The sequence below is a fragment of the Simochromis diagramma genome, unplaced genomic scaffold (assembly GCF_900408965.1).
Source record: "Simochromis diagramma unplaced genomic scaffold, fSimDia1.1 OVJJ01000205.1, whole genome shotgun sequence".
In the NCBI taxonomy this organism is placed as follows: domain Eukaryota; kingdom Metazoa; phylum Chordata; class Actinopteri; order Cichliformes; family Cichlidae; genus Simochromis; species Simochromis diagramma.
In genome coordinates, this window is record NW_024386782.1 from 3,794,466 (window position 1) to 3,812,130 (window position 17,665).

Below are 17,665 nucleotides of genomic sequence, written 5' to 3' on the forward strand. Positions count from 1 at the left end.
AACATATGTCCTGTCCGTAGCCTGGTCCAAGATCAGTTGTTGTTTAAGTTATGTCGGTCGTGTTGTTGCGGGAACCACCCTGTAGAGGGTGGTAATAACAAATAAAGAGTGTAAAGTAATGACTGTCTTGTGAATGTTTATTTATCTGATGTGTTTCAAGAGGACGGTCAGCAATACGACTACAAGAAGTCCCCCCAAACTATGAAAAACGCTTTGAGAATGTGTTTTACGTTTACTGTGAATATTAACATTTATAACGTGTGGTAACGGTTGGGCTCGTGACACCTCGTTTCAACTGTTGCGTTAACAGCAGGTATCAGTAACGGCTCATAACGACTGCAGGACTTGGAAGTGATTTCCACGATTGTAAAACGGGAAACAAAATACTATTTTTTACTTAAAACAAAACTGGCACAAACATGTGCCCAACAGAAAGCTACCATTTCTCGAATGACCACGCTTTGGTAAGGGCAGAATATATATATATATATAACAAAGGTTAGAATTATATAAGTAAGATATGACCTCGATAACAAGTCTCCAACTTGAAATAAATAATCCAGTTAGCTCGTTCAGATGGCAGTAAAGCTAAAAGACTAAAGAAAGAAGAACGTTTTATTAATTATATTATCTTCAGTGCCACTTTGATTGAAAAACAGTTCTGTTTTACTGATACAATTTTAATTAATACTTTGCTCAGCCCTAGACCATCACTCTACCACCACCAAGTGTGCGTGATTTTCCTTTAATGGTGCTACATTAGTTTTATGTCAGATGTAATGAGACACAAACCTTCAGAAACAATATGTACTATGTGTTTTACAAGAGTCTTGTGGCTCTTCAGGATGTTTTTTTTTATGTTTGTTTCTTTTGGTTTTTTTATTTGGTAAATGTGAGACAAGCCTTTGTGTTCTTGTGGTCAGCGGTGGGTTTTTTTCATTGAAACTCTTCCATAGGTGCCATTTTTGTTCAGTCTCTTTGTTATTATTGACCCTGACCCTACCTGAAGCAAGTGAGGTCTTGAACTAATTTGCTGTGCCCGCCACTCCTTGAAAGGTTCCCCACTGTTCTAAGTTTTCTCCATTTGTGGATAATGAATCTCACTAAAGTTAAGAAGAAGAAAAAACAACCTTAAAAATGGCTTTGTAACCCATTTCAGACTGACAGATGTCAGTGATATCTTGCTTTTTTTTATATCTTTTAGCCAAATTCACTTTATTCTATTGCATATAGTACTTTACTGTTGTTGTATAGTATGTTATTCTAGGTTATCTTATCCTATTCTGTTGTGTTTTTCTTAACTTATACTGCTCTTAAACTTAAACGTACTCTCTGCTGTGACCAAAAAGTTTCCCATGTGTGGGACTAAAAATGGTTTATCTTATCTTATCTTATCTTATCTTATCTTATCTTATCTTTAGCAGACAGATTCTTAAATGGAAATGATTCAAATGGTCTGACAGTAAGCAGGCCTGGGAGGAACTAGTGAAATTGATCTAAGCTTTCCACAAAATGAAGTTTGGATAGCTTTTTCTATTAATAAATTATACAATAGTTTAAAAACTGCTTTGTATATTTACACGGGTTATCTTTGTCTAATATTAAAATTCTTTGATGGCCTGAAACATGAAAATGTGACAAATATGCAAAAAAAAGGAAGAGGCAAATACTTTTTCACTGCGTTCTACTTTGGAGTTAGTTAGTTATTGATTTTCATAACATTTCATTAATTTTTTTTCCTCCAGGCAGAATAAGTTGAAGAGTCACTGAGTTTTTCAAACATCAAGGAGGCGAGTCCTCCTGCCAAACAATACGATGGAAGAAGTTAGCCAAAATACAAACGAGGCTGGATGTCAGGTAAATTGATAATGGCTTTAATGAAACCTTACTGACATCAACCACTTTTGTTGTCGGAGCAGTTACAATTACTACAATTAACATCTATTGTATTTCTCAGGCCAAATATAAGGAGGCAAGAGAAGAGCGAAAAAAGCTCCTCACCCCTGCACACAAGTATATCATTGACATCTTGGCTGAGAGACTGGCCCTATCGCCAACAGATGTAGAGGAGTTTATTTTAGATTCGTCTTCTGTGAGTTTTTCCCATATACTTTGACAAAGTATGTTCAAAATTCTATCCGGATATACTTTTATTGCACTGGCAGTGTATTTAGGATGATTGATATACTGAAAAAAGAAGCCACTGTCAATCACTTTTCTGATGGTATTGCATGGCAGCAATCAGAGATTACTTTTCTGTGTTTATAATTCCATCAATTTTGATCCCGACACCACTGGCTGTATGCCCAAATAATACCAAAGCCTGCACCGTGTTTTACAGGTTGTGGACACTCACCGTTGTACCGCTCTCCTGATTGCCGTAGATACTAACAACAGTTTTAATCATTTCATATTTATCATTCATCACTCTGTAAAACCTATTGCCACTGATTTTCAGAGCAGTTTTTGTGTAATTTTGCATACCTTAGCCTTTTCTTCCCTGTTTCCTTTAATTAAGAATAGCTTCTTGAGAGCCATCCTTCTACTGATCCCATTTCTGTTGAGGCTTCAGTGAAAAATAGATAGGTTAACTGAAGGACCAAGTTTTCAGTTAATAGTTCACTGAGAATCAAATAGGTGGTGCAAAAAAATATTGTATCCTTGTCAAACCTTGTCCAAAAATGATGTGTTTTTGGACAGGCTGATAATAACAAAACGTACAATTTTAAATCGGTTCTTTAAGTCGTCTAAGTCGTCTATTATGTATAGACACAGTCCTAGTTCATCCACTGAGTTAAGTCTTTTACCCTTTAGTGATTCATAGGTCAGGGATCAACAAACAAAGAAATAGTTTCTCGGAAAATGGTCTGATGCAAGGACTTGACTAGAGAAGATAGTCAATGTCAACAGAAAAGCTTCGAAAAGACTTTCAGAAAGTCTGGAGAACTATTGCTCAAGGCAACCTTAAAAAAATACATGAACATTTGGCTCCTTGGAAGCAAAATATCAAAAGCAAAAAATATCATAATCAGAAGTGTATATTTTGGCTGCTGCAAGTACAACTGGAACAAGCAAAAGTCAAAACATCTCATACATTTCACATGTTATGTTGTCTATGTTGATATGGCAATTATGGTTTAAACACATCTGATATTATACAGTTACACATTTTTCATTTCACATTTTTTTGTCTTTCTTTTTCTTTCTTTATCATGAATAGCTGGCTGCTTTTGATCAGTTTTTTGCCAAAGGAGGTTGCAAAACCATTTCCTTTGTGTATCAAGAGTCTGCAGCGCCAGGACCAGGTTGGAATAAATCTCGACTCCAGTATTTGACCGTCACATGTTATCCTGCTTATTTTTTATTTCATACTAAGTAATACTGACCACTAATTTAAAACAAACTAAGATTACAGTATTTTACTTTTCTGATTTTCAAGGCCAGTTATAATTGGAGTTTTTACCAAGTTCATGTGATCATTAATGATTTTATCCCTGTGCTGGTGAAATATCCCAGTTTTAGCAGAAAAAATTCAGATCTGTTTTATGTGTCATTTTCATTTTTTAATTTTCTTCCAAAATTATTTCTATTTTATTGCAGAGTGTGGTCGCTCATATCCTGGTGCTACAAAAGGAGAAAAAACACTGAGGCTGTTTATGCCCGATTTGTCCCAAATATCCCTGACAGGTATTTGCTGCTACTTTATACGGACAAGAGAGGACATAGCTGTGAATTCTGAAAACGTACATGAGGTAAGAGGGTACTGAATTTGTATGGTGGTTTGTTTCTATAACTATTATATAATTAAAATATCCATATACAGTATCTCACAAAAGTGAGTACACCCCTCACATTTTTGTAAATATTTTATTGTATCTTTTCATGGGACAACATTAAAGATATGACACTTTGATACAATGTAAAGTACTCGGTGTACAGCTTGTATAAGAGTATACATTTGCTGCCACCTCAAAATAACTCAACATACAACCATTAATGTCTAAACCGCTGGCAACTAAAGTGAGTACACCCCTCGGTAAAAATGCCCAAATTGTGCCCAAAGTGTCAATATTTTTTGTGGCCATCATTATTTTCCAACACTGCTTTAACTCTGTTGGGAATGGTGATCACTAGAGCTTCACAGGGTGCCACTGAAATCCTCTTCCACCCATCTCCATGATGTCATCATGGAGATGGGTGGATGTTATCATGTTAGAATGCTGTCCTGTGGCTCAGTTTCTGAAGGGAGGGGATCATGTTCTGCTTCAGTATGTCGCAGTACATGCTGGCATTCATGGTTCCTTCAATTAGCTGTAGCTCCTCCGTGCAAGCAGCACTCATGCAGCTCCAAACAGTGACATCCCACCACCATGCTTGACTGTAGGCAAGACACACTTGTGTTTGTACTCCTCACCTGGTTGCCGCCACACATCCTTGACACCATGTGAACAAAATAAGTTTGTCTTGGTCTCATCAGATCACAATTAATCCATGTCCTTAGTCTGCTTGTTTTCAGCAAACTGTTTGCGGGCTTTCTTGTTGTAGTACCAGAGTCAGCTTGTAGTCAGTTTTAATCAGTTTTGGGTTGCTTTTAATCTTCTTTACTTTGTTAGTTTTCTTTATTGTCTATTATATTGTCTGTTTTATTCACGTTTTAATATTTACCAATTTATTTGATCTTTTTTCCATTCATTCATTTATTTTACTGTTAATTAATTTTCTTTGTCTGTTTAATGTATGGTTTTTAACTTTTATTACTGTTTTTTACTGGGAAGCACTTTGGTCAACCATGTTGTTTTTAAAGTGTTTTATCAATAAAGTTGGATTGAACACCAAATTCAACACACCTTCCGATTTGCACCTGAGACACTAGGAAGGGAAAATGGCAAATTGGGCACAATTTGGACATTTTCACTTAGCGGTGTATTCACTTTTGTTGCCAGAGGTTTAGACAATAATGACTGTGTGTTGATTTAAAGGGGACAAGAAATTTACACTGTTGTACAAGTTGTACACTGACTACTTTACGTTGTATCAAAGTGTCATATCTTCAATGCTGTCCCATGAAAAGATATAACAAAATATTTTTTAAAATGTGAGCGGTGCGCTCACTTTTGTGAGATACTGTCTAATAATATTATGATTTCTGTTTTTATTTACATTTGTCCAAACCATTTTAGAATCGGAATGGTATAAAAAAAACTAATATTTTTTTAATATAAATTTAAACAAAATGCACAATTTTTTCCATATAAATCGTTATAAAATCATATCTAACAACCTAACAACCATATATATAATATAGATATGTGATTTTATAACCATTCCAGTTCTAAAAAGGTTGGGACAGTGTGTAAAATGTAAATTAAACAGAAATCATAATCTCATTAGTTTCATAAGCCCATACTTTATTCACAATAGAACATATAAAACATATCAAATAAAAGTCCCACTTACTTCCAAGCGGATGTCAGAATTTTCTTTATATGCTGAAAGAAAATGGTTTATCTGTGAAAAAAATCCAATTTAAACACACAATAAAGTGTTTTAAATTCACAGGACAGCAGTATGGTAGTTTTCATTGGACATACAGACATGATTTAGGATCTGGGTTGGAAATTATTTTTAAAAAGCTAATTGTGCATTTTATATGTCTTTGTGTTCACTGCTCAGAAAAATAAAGGGAACACTTTTACAAAACATTGTAATTCCAAGTCGATCACACTTCTGTGAAATCAAACTGTCCACTTAGGAAGCAACATTTACTGGCAATCAATTTCACATGCTGTTGTAGAAATGGAATAGACAACAGGTGGAAATTATAGGCAATTAGCAAGACATCCCCAATAAAGGAGTGGTTCTGCAGGTGATGACCACAGACCCAACAGCAGGACCACTATCTCCACCTTTGTGCATGGAGGAGCATGAGGAGCACTGCTAGAGCCCTAAAAAATGACCTCCAGCAAGCCACAAATGTGCATGTGTCTGCTCAGTCAGAAACAGACTCCATTGGCAGTGGGCCACTAATGGTGTGGGTGGCATTTCTTTGGGGGGGCCGTACAGCCCTCCATGCGCTCGCCAGTGGTAGCCTGACTGCCATTAGGTAGCGAGATGAGAACCTCAGACCCCTTGTGAGACCATATGGCGGTTTCTCCTAATGCAAGACAATGCTAGACCTCATGTGGATGTCAGCAGTTCCTGCAAGATGAAGGCACTGATGCTATGGACTGGCCCGCCCGTTCCCCAGACCTGAATCCAATTGAGCACATCTGGGACATCATGTCTCGTTCCATCTACCACAGAATGTCCAGGAGTTGGCGGGTTCTTTAGTCCAGGTCTAGGAAGAACTTTCTGAGGAGACCATCCGCCACCTCATCAGGAGCATGCACAGGCGTTGTAAGGAGATCATACATGCACGTGGAGGCCACACACACACTACTGAGCCTCATTTTGACTTGTTTTAAGGACAGTACATCAAAGTTGGATCAGCTTGTTGTGTGTTTTTCCACTTTAATGTTGAGCGTGATCTGATTTCCATTGATAATTTTTGTGTGATTTTTTGAGCACATTCAACTACTAAAAAACAAAGTATTTAATAAGAATATTTCATTCATTCAGATCTGGGATGTCTTATTTTTGTGTTCCTTTTATTTTTTGAGCAGTTTATGTAAGATAAGATAAGGCTTTATTGATCCCATGGCGGAGAAATTCTTGCGTCCACATAATAATTCTTGTGTTCACATAATAAACATCACATAATAAACTTGTCACTTTTCAGCATTCCCTGTATTAGTTTAGGAAAAAGCGAATATGGTCTAACCCTCCTTCCTTAACATATTTTTAAATCTTGAGGTCACATTTGACATCCAACCGTTTCACTAACATTATAAAACAATCTGACGTCCACACCTATTTACAATGTAACTGTACTGTAGAAAATAAATCTGTTTAAAATACTTTGATTTATATCACAGATGTTTTGGCTTTGGTTTTTATGACGTTATGGGTGACTTGTCTCCATACTTTGTAGGAGATCTTTTTTTCAGTAGTTGATGCCAGAGACGGCCTCTTGAAAGGAATAAGGAACACTTACAACTTTCTACTGCCTGCTCTCGATGCACCACAAAACTGGGGCACTATAGAGTCCAGACATGGAGTAAAATGTAAAGAGAACTTAATGTACACAATAAAACGCTGTCTTGACTCCTTAGAAGGTAAAAAAAAATGTTTCTTCAGAACAACATACTGTAGCTAAATGGCTGGTTTCAATAATTTAATAATTTTGTACTTTGTTATGTTTGTCCTGCAGAAATCCATATAAGCAACAAGTACATTGTTCATCTGACTACATTCACACATATTGACTTCTCTAAACTGGCCAGCCTAAATGATATGAAAACTGCAGCTGCCAACTGTGAGATGGTCCATCAACTGGAAAAAAATCTTTTGCAGTGGTGCAAGGAAATTGAACAGGTTTGTTAAATCATTAAAACGCACAAGTGAAATGCAGCCTATGAACCAGTGGCTTCAAGGAATACAGTTTACTGGCCAGAGATGATGACTTCATAAATGAATGGTATATATTTTGTTTGTATGAGAGAAAGGAAATGAAAGAAGAGACTGAAAAGGAAAAAAAAGGAAAAGAAAAACTTGCTGTAGTGGCTTGCTGTAGAGTACTGACTGAATTAATGTAACCTTTTCGGTGTACATCAGGTCCTCATAGAGAGTGATCAGCTGAGAAAAGGAGCTGATTCAGAAGGGCCACTGAGTGACTTAGAGCACTGGAAAGGAATGTCTATAAGGTTCAACTCTATCATCACTCACATCAAAAGCCAAAAGTGCAAGACAGTGGTAATGGTGCTCCATATTAGCAGATCCAAAACTGTAAAGGTACTCATTCTCAGTATCAGTCACACTATTATAGTATTTTTTTTTTTATGTCCACCGTTTAATGTAAGATAATACTTGGCAGTATAATGTATGTACTGGTATACTGTAACAACATTATTTGTTGCACGATATAATTTTTTAAATTACCACACCTCTGATATACCTCTGATATACCTATTTCTAATCTTGTTCACGTGTGTCCAAAAATGTAAAGTCAGTCGCTCACTTCAAACATATGCTCAATGACTAGAACTCTTTCAATAAAAACCTTGTGTTCTAAAATCAGCAAAGGGAAACATTTTATTGTAGGTTGGTGTCAGACAGCTCCTCCACACATAACAATTATTAAACAATAATTCAGGGGATATTGCCTCTATTTTATGTACAAAAAAATATGTTAAAAAATTTAACAATAATAATAATTATAATAAAATCAAAAATTTAAATTACTCCTTGAAACATTTAACAATAAACAAACATTTACAATAAACAACATATATTGTTACCTTCATCACTGTCATAAACATGTACCTCTGTAGATGTGGCGGAAGCTGGATACTAGGATAACAAGGTGTGCCAATGAGGCAAAAGACAATGTGAAATTCCTGAACACACTGGAGAAAGTTCTTCAACCTCTCTACATCAGTGACCCGGTATGTACAGTCAACAATTCCTTTCCATTAAGAACTTGCAATTGTTAGAATTTTTAGTATTAAATAAAGTTTTACCTCTGAGCCAAACAGTGTTTTTGTTGATGAACTGATGTTAAAGCACAAGCCAAGTATGAAAGCACCTATATCGCATACACAGCTATTTAAAGACATGTATATAAATTGTAAAGCATTCAGGCTGTAAACCAACATTGTTGGGGGGGAAAGTATGGTCTTTTTTACCAAATGTAGGCAATAACAAACAAATGCAAAATTCTGAGTAGCTATTGCTATGCACTGAATACAGGAGGTCTTTGACAGGTTTTAAAATAGTCTTTTATTTGCCCCAGACTACATCACAACAAAATGATCAAAAATTGCCTATTTTCTATTCACTTAGAAACAACGCTAGTATTCAATTCATAGTCCATGTACTATTCATTAGTGACCATCTTACATACTGTTTTTTTCTTTTAAATAAATATGGATATTAACCTGTTAATAGTTCAATTTTTGTACAGTAAAGTTGTTCATTACAAACTTAAGAAATACAAATTATATCAGAGCAAACAATATATTATAAATAATGTGACTATACTTGGTGTCATTTCAGGTTACCATGATGAAAAATGTGCAAAATGTCATCAGTACTATTCACATGATTTTCAGAGTTTCACTGTACTACAACACGAGTGAAACTATATCTTCACTGTTCATCAAAGTAAGTTTACTTTGTTGGGTTTTTTCATTTCATTCAAAGAGCAAACATTTAAGATCCAATTCCCTTTGTACAACATGTGATACTGAAAACTCTTCTAGGTCACAAATCAGATGGTTACAATGTGCAGATCGTACATTACTGACAATGGCAAACGTCTCATATGGGACCAAGATGCTGATAACATCATCACAAAAGTGCAGGTGACTGTTACACTGTGATTAGTACACATCAGTGTTATTACAGAGGCATGACTGCAGCAGTACACAGTTTCTGCTGTTGTTAATCTTTTGTCTTTCGCAGCACTGTACCTCCTTGTACCAGGAATATAAGTCTTGTTTCCAGACAACAAAGATGGAAACAATGGCTGCACCTGGAAAGAGGCCTTTTGAGGTTTCAGAGATGGAAATTTTTTTGAAGTTTTCCAACTTCTGCAAGCAGCTTGAAAAGGTACGGTCTATTTTAATTCCTAAAATATGTATGTCAGTCTTGTCATAATGCTTTGCCATATAACAGTAAGCATTATTTTTTCTAGATCACACAAATAATCACAGTGTTCAAGACATTTGAATCACTTAACAAGTCCAACATTGAGGGCATTGAGATTCTAGCCAGACAGTTCAACACTATAGCCATGAATCTGAAAAGAAAGCAGTATGATATGTTGGCTCCAAGGAGTGCTGAATTTGAAGCAGATTTTGTCAAGTTTACAGAGCAAATCTGTTACATTGAGGTATGTATAGTTGTGTACTCATTATGCCTAAAACATGTAGCTGCTGTTTTCCTGTGCATTGTTTAAATCAGGAAGCATCATAAGGGTTGAAGATGTTTTCTCAGAGACCTGCAAAGAATTTACATATACACAAAACCACTAATCACAGTCATCACTCATTAAGACATGGTCACAACTGAAACATGATAAAGTACTAATGAAGGTTACATTTGTTACCTTTTCTACAGAACCAGCTGCAGACTTTTATGAATTCATGCTTCTCACATGTGAAGACATCTGAGCGTGCCATTCACCTGATACAGCGGTAAGTGTCTATATATGATATTTTAAGCAATTTAATATATCACTGGAAATATTATATTAGAAATATAACATTAAATACTGTAATGATTTGTTTTTACTTTGTTTTTTTAAATTTGTAGTTTCCAGAGGCTGAACATTCCCTGCATTAACGCACACGTTCCCCATCTTTTGAGTCATATTCTTCAGCGTTATGTCTCAGAAGTAGAGTTTGTGAGAAAGGTACCTATTTTATTGTTATTCGCTGATGCCATTTAAAATAAAATATAAATGCACAGATTTTGTTTTACAAACTTCCTTTGCAGCACTATGGCAACCACAAAGACAACCCTCCACTTGCTAGGGACATGCCTCCTGTGGCTGGACGAATTGGTTGGGCCAGGCACCTCTTCAAAAAAATAGAGGAACCCATGTTACACATAAAAGTAAGGCTAGATTTCTGTCAGCAAACATTTTAAAGCTACTAGCACTGAAAGATTTTAATGTTGCCTCACTCTGTCATCCTAAACAGGAAAACTCGGACATCCTGCTCAGTCCTCAGGGACGAAATGCAGTCAAAATGTACAATCAGACTGCAGCTTCGTTAGTAAAGTTTGAGTGTATTTACTACCAAGCATGGCTCGAGGAAGTATCGCAGATGAATCATGGTTGGCTTAAATTAAATATGCTGATAACCTTGATGGCACACCGTATCTGATTTTGTTAGTATGACTTTACTCTCTGTGTTATTCACAACAGTCTTAAATGTCGCACTGCTGGTTCGTCACCCAAAGACAGAAAAGCTAGTTGTCAACTTTGATCCTAAAGTAACTGAGGTCATACGGGAGGCAAAGTGTTTGGTGAAGATGGATCTCCTGGTTCCAAAGCAAGCCTTACATCTTCTCAGCATCGAAACAAAACTCAGTGCTGATCACCATCGATTACAGGCAAGTAATAACTAGTTTTTTCACAACATGATTATTAATCTTAATATAAAATAACTTTATATTATAGCACGGTGGTACGGTGGTTAGCACTGTTCCCGCACAGCAAGAAGGTCCTGAGTTCAATTCCACCATAAGGCCGGGGTCTTTCTGTGTGGAGTTTGCTTGTTCTCCCCGTGTTTGCGTGGGTTCCCTCCGGGTACTCCGGCTTCCTCCCACCGTCCAAAGACATGCAGTTTGTGGGGATAGGTTAATTGATCAATCCAAATTGCCCGTGGGAGTGAATGTGAGCACGAATGGTTGTCTGTCTCTGTGTGTTAACCCTGACAGACTGGCAACCTGCCCAGGGTGTACCCAGCCTCTCGCCCTATGACAGCTGGGATAGCCTCAAACGCACCCCGCGACCCTGAAAAGGTTAAGCGGAAGCGAGTGGATGGATAAAACAACTTGTTGTCCTTTTTTATAGACAATTTTGGAAGATTATGAATCCACTTGTGAGAAAATACCTGAAGACTTTTCCAGCTGGATGGCTTCAAAAATCAAAAATGTAAGTACATTACAGTAGATGGTGCATTTTGTGGAAGAAATGTCTCAGCTGTTAAACATTGTTAGTTAACGGCAGTGTGAATATGTTTTCCACTGTTCAGGGCTCTAGACTAACTGCCACGGTTTCACTGGTGCACCTAACTTTTTTCTTAGGTGCACCCAAATTTTTCAACCGCATCGCTTAACACCGCAGTTTTGCAAGTTCACTTTTTTTTATAATTGCTGTCCATACAGACAATATTGATTTTTGTAAATAATTAGCTAACAATATTGTCAACACAAAGTTCTTTATTTGAGCACAGTTCTACAAGAAAGATGAGTTACTTAAAAAGTGCTGGTGCTTAAAGTGCTTCACTGAACTGAAATTTAAACTTAAAACATCTCAAGATATATTAAATAAAAAGAAAATCTAAATTAACATCTGAACAACTTGATATCTTATGGACTATCGCATGGAATATTGCAGTAACAGGCCCTTGAGATGGCCAACTCCTGTAATTTGGCCTTTTTTCCCCCCCTTTTTTTTTCAATATGTCTCTGATGACACCCATATACTGGGCGGCATTATTACTGTACGTGGGGTGTTGTGAAGAATTATTTTGGACTTGAACTTTGGAAATGAACGGAACTTCATTTTTGGCAATATTGTAGACAATGTTAAACTTAATCATCATCTCGGCCTCCTCTGACGACCTGTTTGCTGCTGTCTGCCACTTAGAGGCAGTGGGGAGAGGGGAGACTTGGGCAGTGCATTTATTGCAGCATATAATGTGTTTTCTGGATACACTGTGCTTTTTCAGCATTTCAATTCAAAACGTGTTAGCACCACAAATGCAGTATTGCCAGGGAGTTTCTTCCCGCACTCATGACAGTAAATGCAGTGCATCATGTTGTCAGATTTACTGTATCTTAGCCAGGGAAACTGGTCAAGCCACTCTCTTTGAAATGTATACACTTTCCCCCTTTTACTTTCAGTGGGCTCTGGCTCGGAGTCGATTGTATGTGGCTCATTATCTGATTCCGTCTCATGACCAGTGTTAGACATTACCCATTACCTGAGAGGTTGATGGCTCTATGTCAGAGCACTGGCTATGAATTTCAGACAGATCAGGCCTTAACTTAACGAAAAAGTTATCAATTGTTCTTTTCATCTTTTCTCATTACCCACAACTCAATCCACTTCTATCAGGCCTAGGCTACTCACCTCTCTCTATCAGCCTGCACTTTCAAATGTACATACACGTAGGCCTACAGGAATATCTGGACCACAGCCAATCAGAGAGGTCCCTCCCTTGACTATCCCCGATTGGTTACGACCATGATATGGGCATGATGTGTGTCTCTTGTTGACCACACGGAGGCTTTCAGAGTTACGAAGATTTTTTTTTTTTACTCGAGCGGCTGGTCGTACTGGTGCGACCTAGGTTTTCTTTAGTCGCACCATTGAGAAATTAGGTCTCAACCCTGCTGTTGCCATGCTTTTTAAAAAATATTTTTTATGGCTGTTGCATCATAATAAGCTTTAATGTCTTTGGTAACTCGCAAGGTTGAATCTGCTCTTCAACGTGGGGCAGTGCTGATCACCTGGTCATCCTTACTCCTGGACGAGTTCTTCCAAAGAGTTGACACGGCTTTGTATGAGCTCCAGCATCTTGTGAATAAGGTCTGTTTCTGTGTCATTCATTAAAAATTTCCTTATTGTGCATTTATAATAAGCAAGAACCACATTTCCTTCTTTTTCAGGTGCTAAATATTAGCAAGTTACACATTGATGATGTCCTTAAAGACATCTCAGAGACGGTGCTGATTGAGCTCTCAGATGATCCAACTTCAGTTCAGCATCTGATTGACCATAATAAGGTATGGCCACTCATACCAAATCAAAACACAAATTTTAGATGTTTATCAACCGAAATGAATTTAATTAAATTCTTTACAATAATTTAACGATTATTCTGCTAAAGTCTTCTCCTCATTTTTAATTTGCCTTTACAAATAAGTTGTGCCTTATTCACCAAATACATATCTCAACCTCTTTTTAGAATCTTTGTAAAAAGTGGGCGAAGACATTGAATTACAAATGTAGTCATGTCAAAACAGCAATCGAAGAGCTGGACACTGTTTTAAGTGCTGTTTATGAACCAAAAGGCTACAAGACAGAGGAACCCGTGTCAGGTGATGTCAAGGCAGAGTTTTAAGTGTTGCATACAAGTGAACGCAGCAATTAAGTATTTAAACGTATTTTTTGTATTTCACACTTTCAACACTGTAGTCGGGAGGACCATGACCTTCCCTGGAGAGAGACACACGATTGCTCATGAGGATGAGAGAGGGACTGCAGAAAGTTCATTGAAAGACAAAAATACTAAATTTGAAAAGGTATATTTGTCTAACAACTGTAAAACACTTCTGCTATGTGCAGCTGACCCACTGATTTGCATACAAATCTTAATTTCAGGAGTTTAAGAAGCTTTATGAATCCTTCACTGCAAGGGTACTTGATGCAATTCTCAAAACAACAAAGTCATCTCTGAACACCTTGAAAAAGAGGATTAGTTGTGCTATGTAAGTATATTTGTGTTAGTTGGTATGTGCTCAGTGCAGTATCATAAGTCAAAGAGAAAGAACTCTTTCATATTTTCATCAATATACTACAGAAGTTACAAGAAATCCAAGCCTCAACCTATGATAGTTCCGCTAATAAAATCTGAAGTCCACCTGGATATACCCAACGTGGTGAGTTTCTACTTTTCTTTCAGTACATGTTCAGGGGGCAGTATTTGCATTGTAGGACAGAGAGATCTGGAATTCTTTGCAAGTTTTGTTGAACAGAAAATCTAGTTTTGATATCTGATATTTGTCATTATCAGGTAATGATTCCCACTTTAGATGAAATCCAGCAGGCCATAAATCAACTAACTGACTCTGTGTTGGAAGTTAGCAAGAGCATTGCCTGGCAGTGGGAGTACACTCCTAATGAAAGGAAGAAAGCAGGTAACTCACCATCAGTATGCACATACAGGAGCAAACACACTTGATGCACAAGTTCAAAGAATGACAGCTCCTAAATTAAAGACATCCTTTATTATGAATGAAGATTGTAAATATTAAGCTTATTGTGGGGACTGTGTAAGACATGAAGGTAGTATCTTTCAGAGGTGCCTCTAACTTGCATTCTATCTGAAGGCCACTAGATGGTGATAGTTGTGGTTGCAAATGGACTTCTGGTCCAGTAGAAGTCTGTTTCCCTTTATACTTTCCTGCTGAATTTATGGGCTCACTCACCCATAAAATAACATTTACAAAAGTAATTGTTAAACTTTGAATGAAACTGTCAGCTGCTAGCTGTTAGCACAATCGTTTGTTGTACTTTTGACTGTTTATTTGTGTTTCTGCAGAAAAAGATCATTTATTTAACTTTGTTGTGGAACACAAGGACATCAAAAAACGCGTGGGTATTCTGAAAACAGCAATCAACTCTCAGAAGGGACGAGCAGCCAATGTTCTGAAACAGTTCAATACTTTCAGAGCGATCTGGGAAGAGGACAAAAACGCTAAAGTCAAAGTTAGTTATCTTTGATCTTTGATTTTCTTTCACCATGACATGTTCCTTGTTGCTTTCATATAGTTATATCATTATCATATCCCTTCTCTTAATTTCTACAAAGGAATTCATGGCAAGCAAACCATCCTTGATCCACATTACATCTGAAATCGAACACTATGACTCAGTTGAGCAAGAAATTCAAGCTATCAAGCCTGTTATTGCTTTTGAATCTATTCAGTTAACAACAGGTAATTTTTATTTGTGAGGACCAGGATTGAATTCCATTCTGCTACCACTGGATAATTGGATATTTAGTGTGTTTTATTACACATGTCACATGTAGGCGGTTATTAGTTTGAGAACTGGAGGACTAATGCTAAGTTCCTTTATATACAGGTTCACTGAAAAAGGCCCTAACAGATGAGACAAAAGCCTGGAAGAAACTAATTTGCAAATACCTGAAGGAGAGGTACAAGAAGAAAATGACTGACACACACATACATTTGAACAACTACCTTATACAGCTATCACATCCTGTGGCTAATCTGGAAGATGTACGCTGTACTATGGGGGCCCTGTCTACGCTTCGAGAAGCTGAAATACAGACTGACATGACACTGATTTCCATTGAGGTATCAGTTGCTTAATTGTATTGTGTAACTGCAGATATTTCAAAGGACTGGCAATAGCACTACACAATAAACAAAGTGATATGAACTGCTGCACAGTACCAGTAACAACATTAAATAAAGCCCAGAAATTTTTAGTGAAAGACATTTTGAGGATGTAATTTTAACTGTACCTAACTATCTACTGTTACTACTGTTAGTTATAAATGAGAGGCCTACGTGTTCAGAGTGAGCTAAATGTTGAACATTTAAATATAAGAATGTATTTACAGGAAGCATATGAAATTTTGACAAATTATGAAGCAGAAGAGACCAAAAGAGAAGTAGAAGAAGTGTACAGTCTGAGAGACTCATTCACAATGCTCCAGTCTAAAGCTGTAAGTATTATCATGACATTAATGCCTATTTTGTTTGATGACTTTTTTTTTAAATAAATGTGATCTTGTGTGTTGTAAATGTGATAAGCTGTGATCTTGATTTTATTTTTGATATTGACTTGTGCAGAGATCGGTGCAATATGAGCTTGTTCGTATGCAACCCAAGTTCAAACAAGACCTTCTCGAGAGCGTGGCTATCTTCCAAAAAGATGTTGACACTTATATGGAACAGTTTGATTCTGTGAGTAATCTTAAAAACTGTGTGCGGGTGGTTTTCAATAAATCAACGTATTCATATTAACCTATTCTTCATTTTATGTCTTGTTTTTCAGGAAGGCCCCTTGGTTGTAGGATTAGCTCCACAAGAAGCCAGCCGCAGGCTTCAGATCTATCAGGTGACGGTTTCAATTCTTTCAGTGTGTGAAAATCTATAATCATTCACATAAGTTAGAGGTAAATGATTACTAGATAAGAGAGAGCTGATAGGGCAAGAAAACATCAAAATCATATTTAACAAACAGTCTTGCAAGATTTAATTGTATGTTTTGTTTGCAGGCTAGATTTGAAGAGCTTTGGAGAAACTTCACCACATATACTTCTGGACAGCAGCTTCTTGGCTTACCAGTTACAGAATACAACTGTCTACACAAGAAAAGGTACATCAGCAAAAAAATCAAACCTTGTTCTGTGCTAGAATAACTTTTGCATCTCTATTAATACTATGCTAAGTGTTAACATCTATCACATCATAAAATATATTCAAACATTATGCTTCCTAATGCTTCCTTTAGAAAAGAGCTTGATCTGCTTCAAAAACTCTATGGCCTGTATGATGCAGTGATGAACAAGATTAGTGGGTACTATAAGATACTATGGATACAAGTGGATATTGAAAAGATCAATGGAGAACTTCTGGATTTTCAGAACAGGTTGAGTATATCTGTTATTATAACTTACAGACCTAAAAATTTGTTGAGTAGTGAATTTTTTTTTAAGAGTATTCATTTTAACAAAAGTTTATTATCCAATTTTTATAGGTGTCGGAAGCTACCCAAAGCACTAAAGGACTGGCAAGCCTTTCTTGATCTAAAAAAGACCATTGATGATTTTAATGATTCGTGTCCTCTTCTTGAAATGATGGCAAACAAGTCTATGAAACGGAGACACTGGGACCATATTGCACAAGTGACTGGACACCATTTTGAGGTGGAGTCCAGTACGTTTACACTTGAGAACATCATGGAGGCGCCTTTGTTGACGTACAAGGACGACATTGAGGTGTGCTGGCAGATTTGACATTTATAATCTACTTCGATTTCAAGATTTTTTTATAGATTTGATTTGCTCATGTG

At 36.8% G+C, this 17,665-nt stretch overlaps 1 protein-coding gene and 1 long non-coding RNA gene across 3 annotated transcripts in view; one reads left to right on the forward strand and one right to left on the reverse strand.

The window, feature by feature from the left end:
- The first annotated feature begins 17 nt into the window (after window positions 1-17).
- LOC120724643 (dynein heavy chain 8, axonemal-like) overlaps window positions 18-17,665 on the forward strand; it is a 37,215-nt gene continuing 19,567 nt past the window's right edge. The window contains exons 1-35 of one of the 2 annotated variants that reach the window (XM_040016927.1): window positions 18-464; window positions 1,746-1,857; window positions 1,958-2,092; window positions 3,221-3,305; window positions 3,601-3,752; window positions 7,031-7,214; window positions 7,310-7,473; window positions 7,714-7,890; window positions 8,430-8,543; window positions 9,154-9,261; window positions 9,360-9,461; window positions 9,562-9,708; window positions 9,794-9,991; window positions 10,219-10,295; window positions 10,414-10,513; window positions 10,597-10,716; window positions 10,803-10,938; window positions 11,030-11,217; window positions 11,681-11,761; window positions 13,307-13,423; window positions 13,504-13,620; window positions 13,803-13,935; window positions 14,033-14,139; window positions 14,219-14,325; window positions 14,418-14,496; window positions 14,631-14,754; window positions 15,159-15,325; window positions 15,429-15,555; window positions 15,704-15,939; window positions 16,209-16,313; window positions 16,441-16,554; window positions 16,646-16,708; window positions 16,869-16,969; window positions 17,105-17,242; window positions 17,351-17,591. In XM_040016927.1, the coding sequence (XP_039872861.1) occupies window positions 1,816-1,857; window positions 1,958-2,092; window positions 3,221-3,305; window positions 3,601-3,752; window positions 7,031-7,214; window positions 7,310-7,473; window positions 7,714-7,890; window positions 8,430-8,543; window positions 9,154-9,261; window positions 9,360-9,461; window positions 9,562-9,708; window positions 9,794-9,991; window positions 10,219-10,295; window positions 10,414-10,513; window positions 10,597-10,716; window positions 10,803-10,938; window positions 11,030-11,217; window positions 11,681-11,761; window positions 13,307-13,423; window positions 13,504-13,620; window positions 13,803-13,935; window positions 14,033-14,139; window positions 14,219-14,325; window positions 14,418-14,496; window positions 14,631-14,754; window positions 15,159-15,325; window positions 15,429-15,555; window positions 15,704-15,939; window positions 16,209-16,313; window positions 16,441-16,554; window positions 16,646-16,708; window positions 16,869-16,969; window positions 17,105-17,242; window positions 17,351-17,591 (4,386 nt within the window). In that variant the 5' untranslated portion in view covers window positions 18-464; window positions 1,746-1,815. The remainder of the gene's footprint in view (window positions 465-1,745; window positions 1,858-1,957; window positions 2,093-3,220; window positions 3,306-3,600; window positions 3,753-7,030; window positions 7,215-7,309; window positions 7,474-7,713; window positions 7,891-8,429; window positions 8,544-9,153; window positions 9,262-9,359; window positions 9,462-9,561; window positions 9,709-9,793; window positions 9,992-10,218; window positions 10,296-10,413; window positions 10,514-10,596; window positions 10,717-10,802; window positions 10,939-11,029; window positions 11,218-11,680; window positions 11,762-13,306; window positions 13,424-13,503; window positions 13,621-13,802; window positions 13,936-14,032; window positions 14,140-14,218; window positions 14,326-14,417; window positions 14,497-14,630; window positions 14,755-15,158; window positions 15,326-15,428; window positions 15,556-15,703; window positions 15,940-16,208; window positions 16,314-16,440; window positions 16,555-16,645; window positions 16,709-16,868; window positions 16,970-17,104; window positions 17,243-17,350; window positions 17,592-17,665) is intronic. The other variant, XM_040016936.1, reaches the window with a different exon arrangement.
- On the reverse strand, window positions 11,856-13,080 carry LOC120724684. Its single transcript, XR_005693972.1, has 3 exons — window positions 12,961-13,080; window positions 12,454-12,460; window positions 11,856-11,874 (listed from the first exon to the last, which is right to left on the reverse strand). It is a non-coding gene; the product is annotated as an uncharacterized LOC120724684 (long non-coding RNA).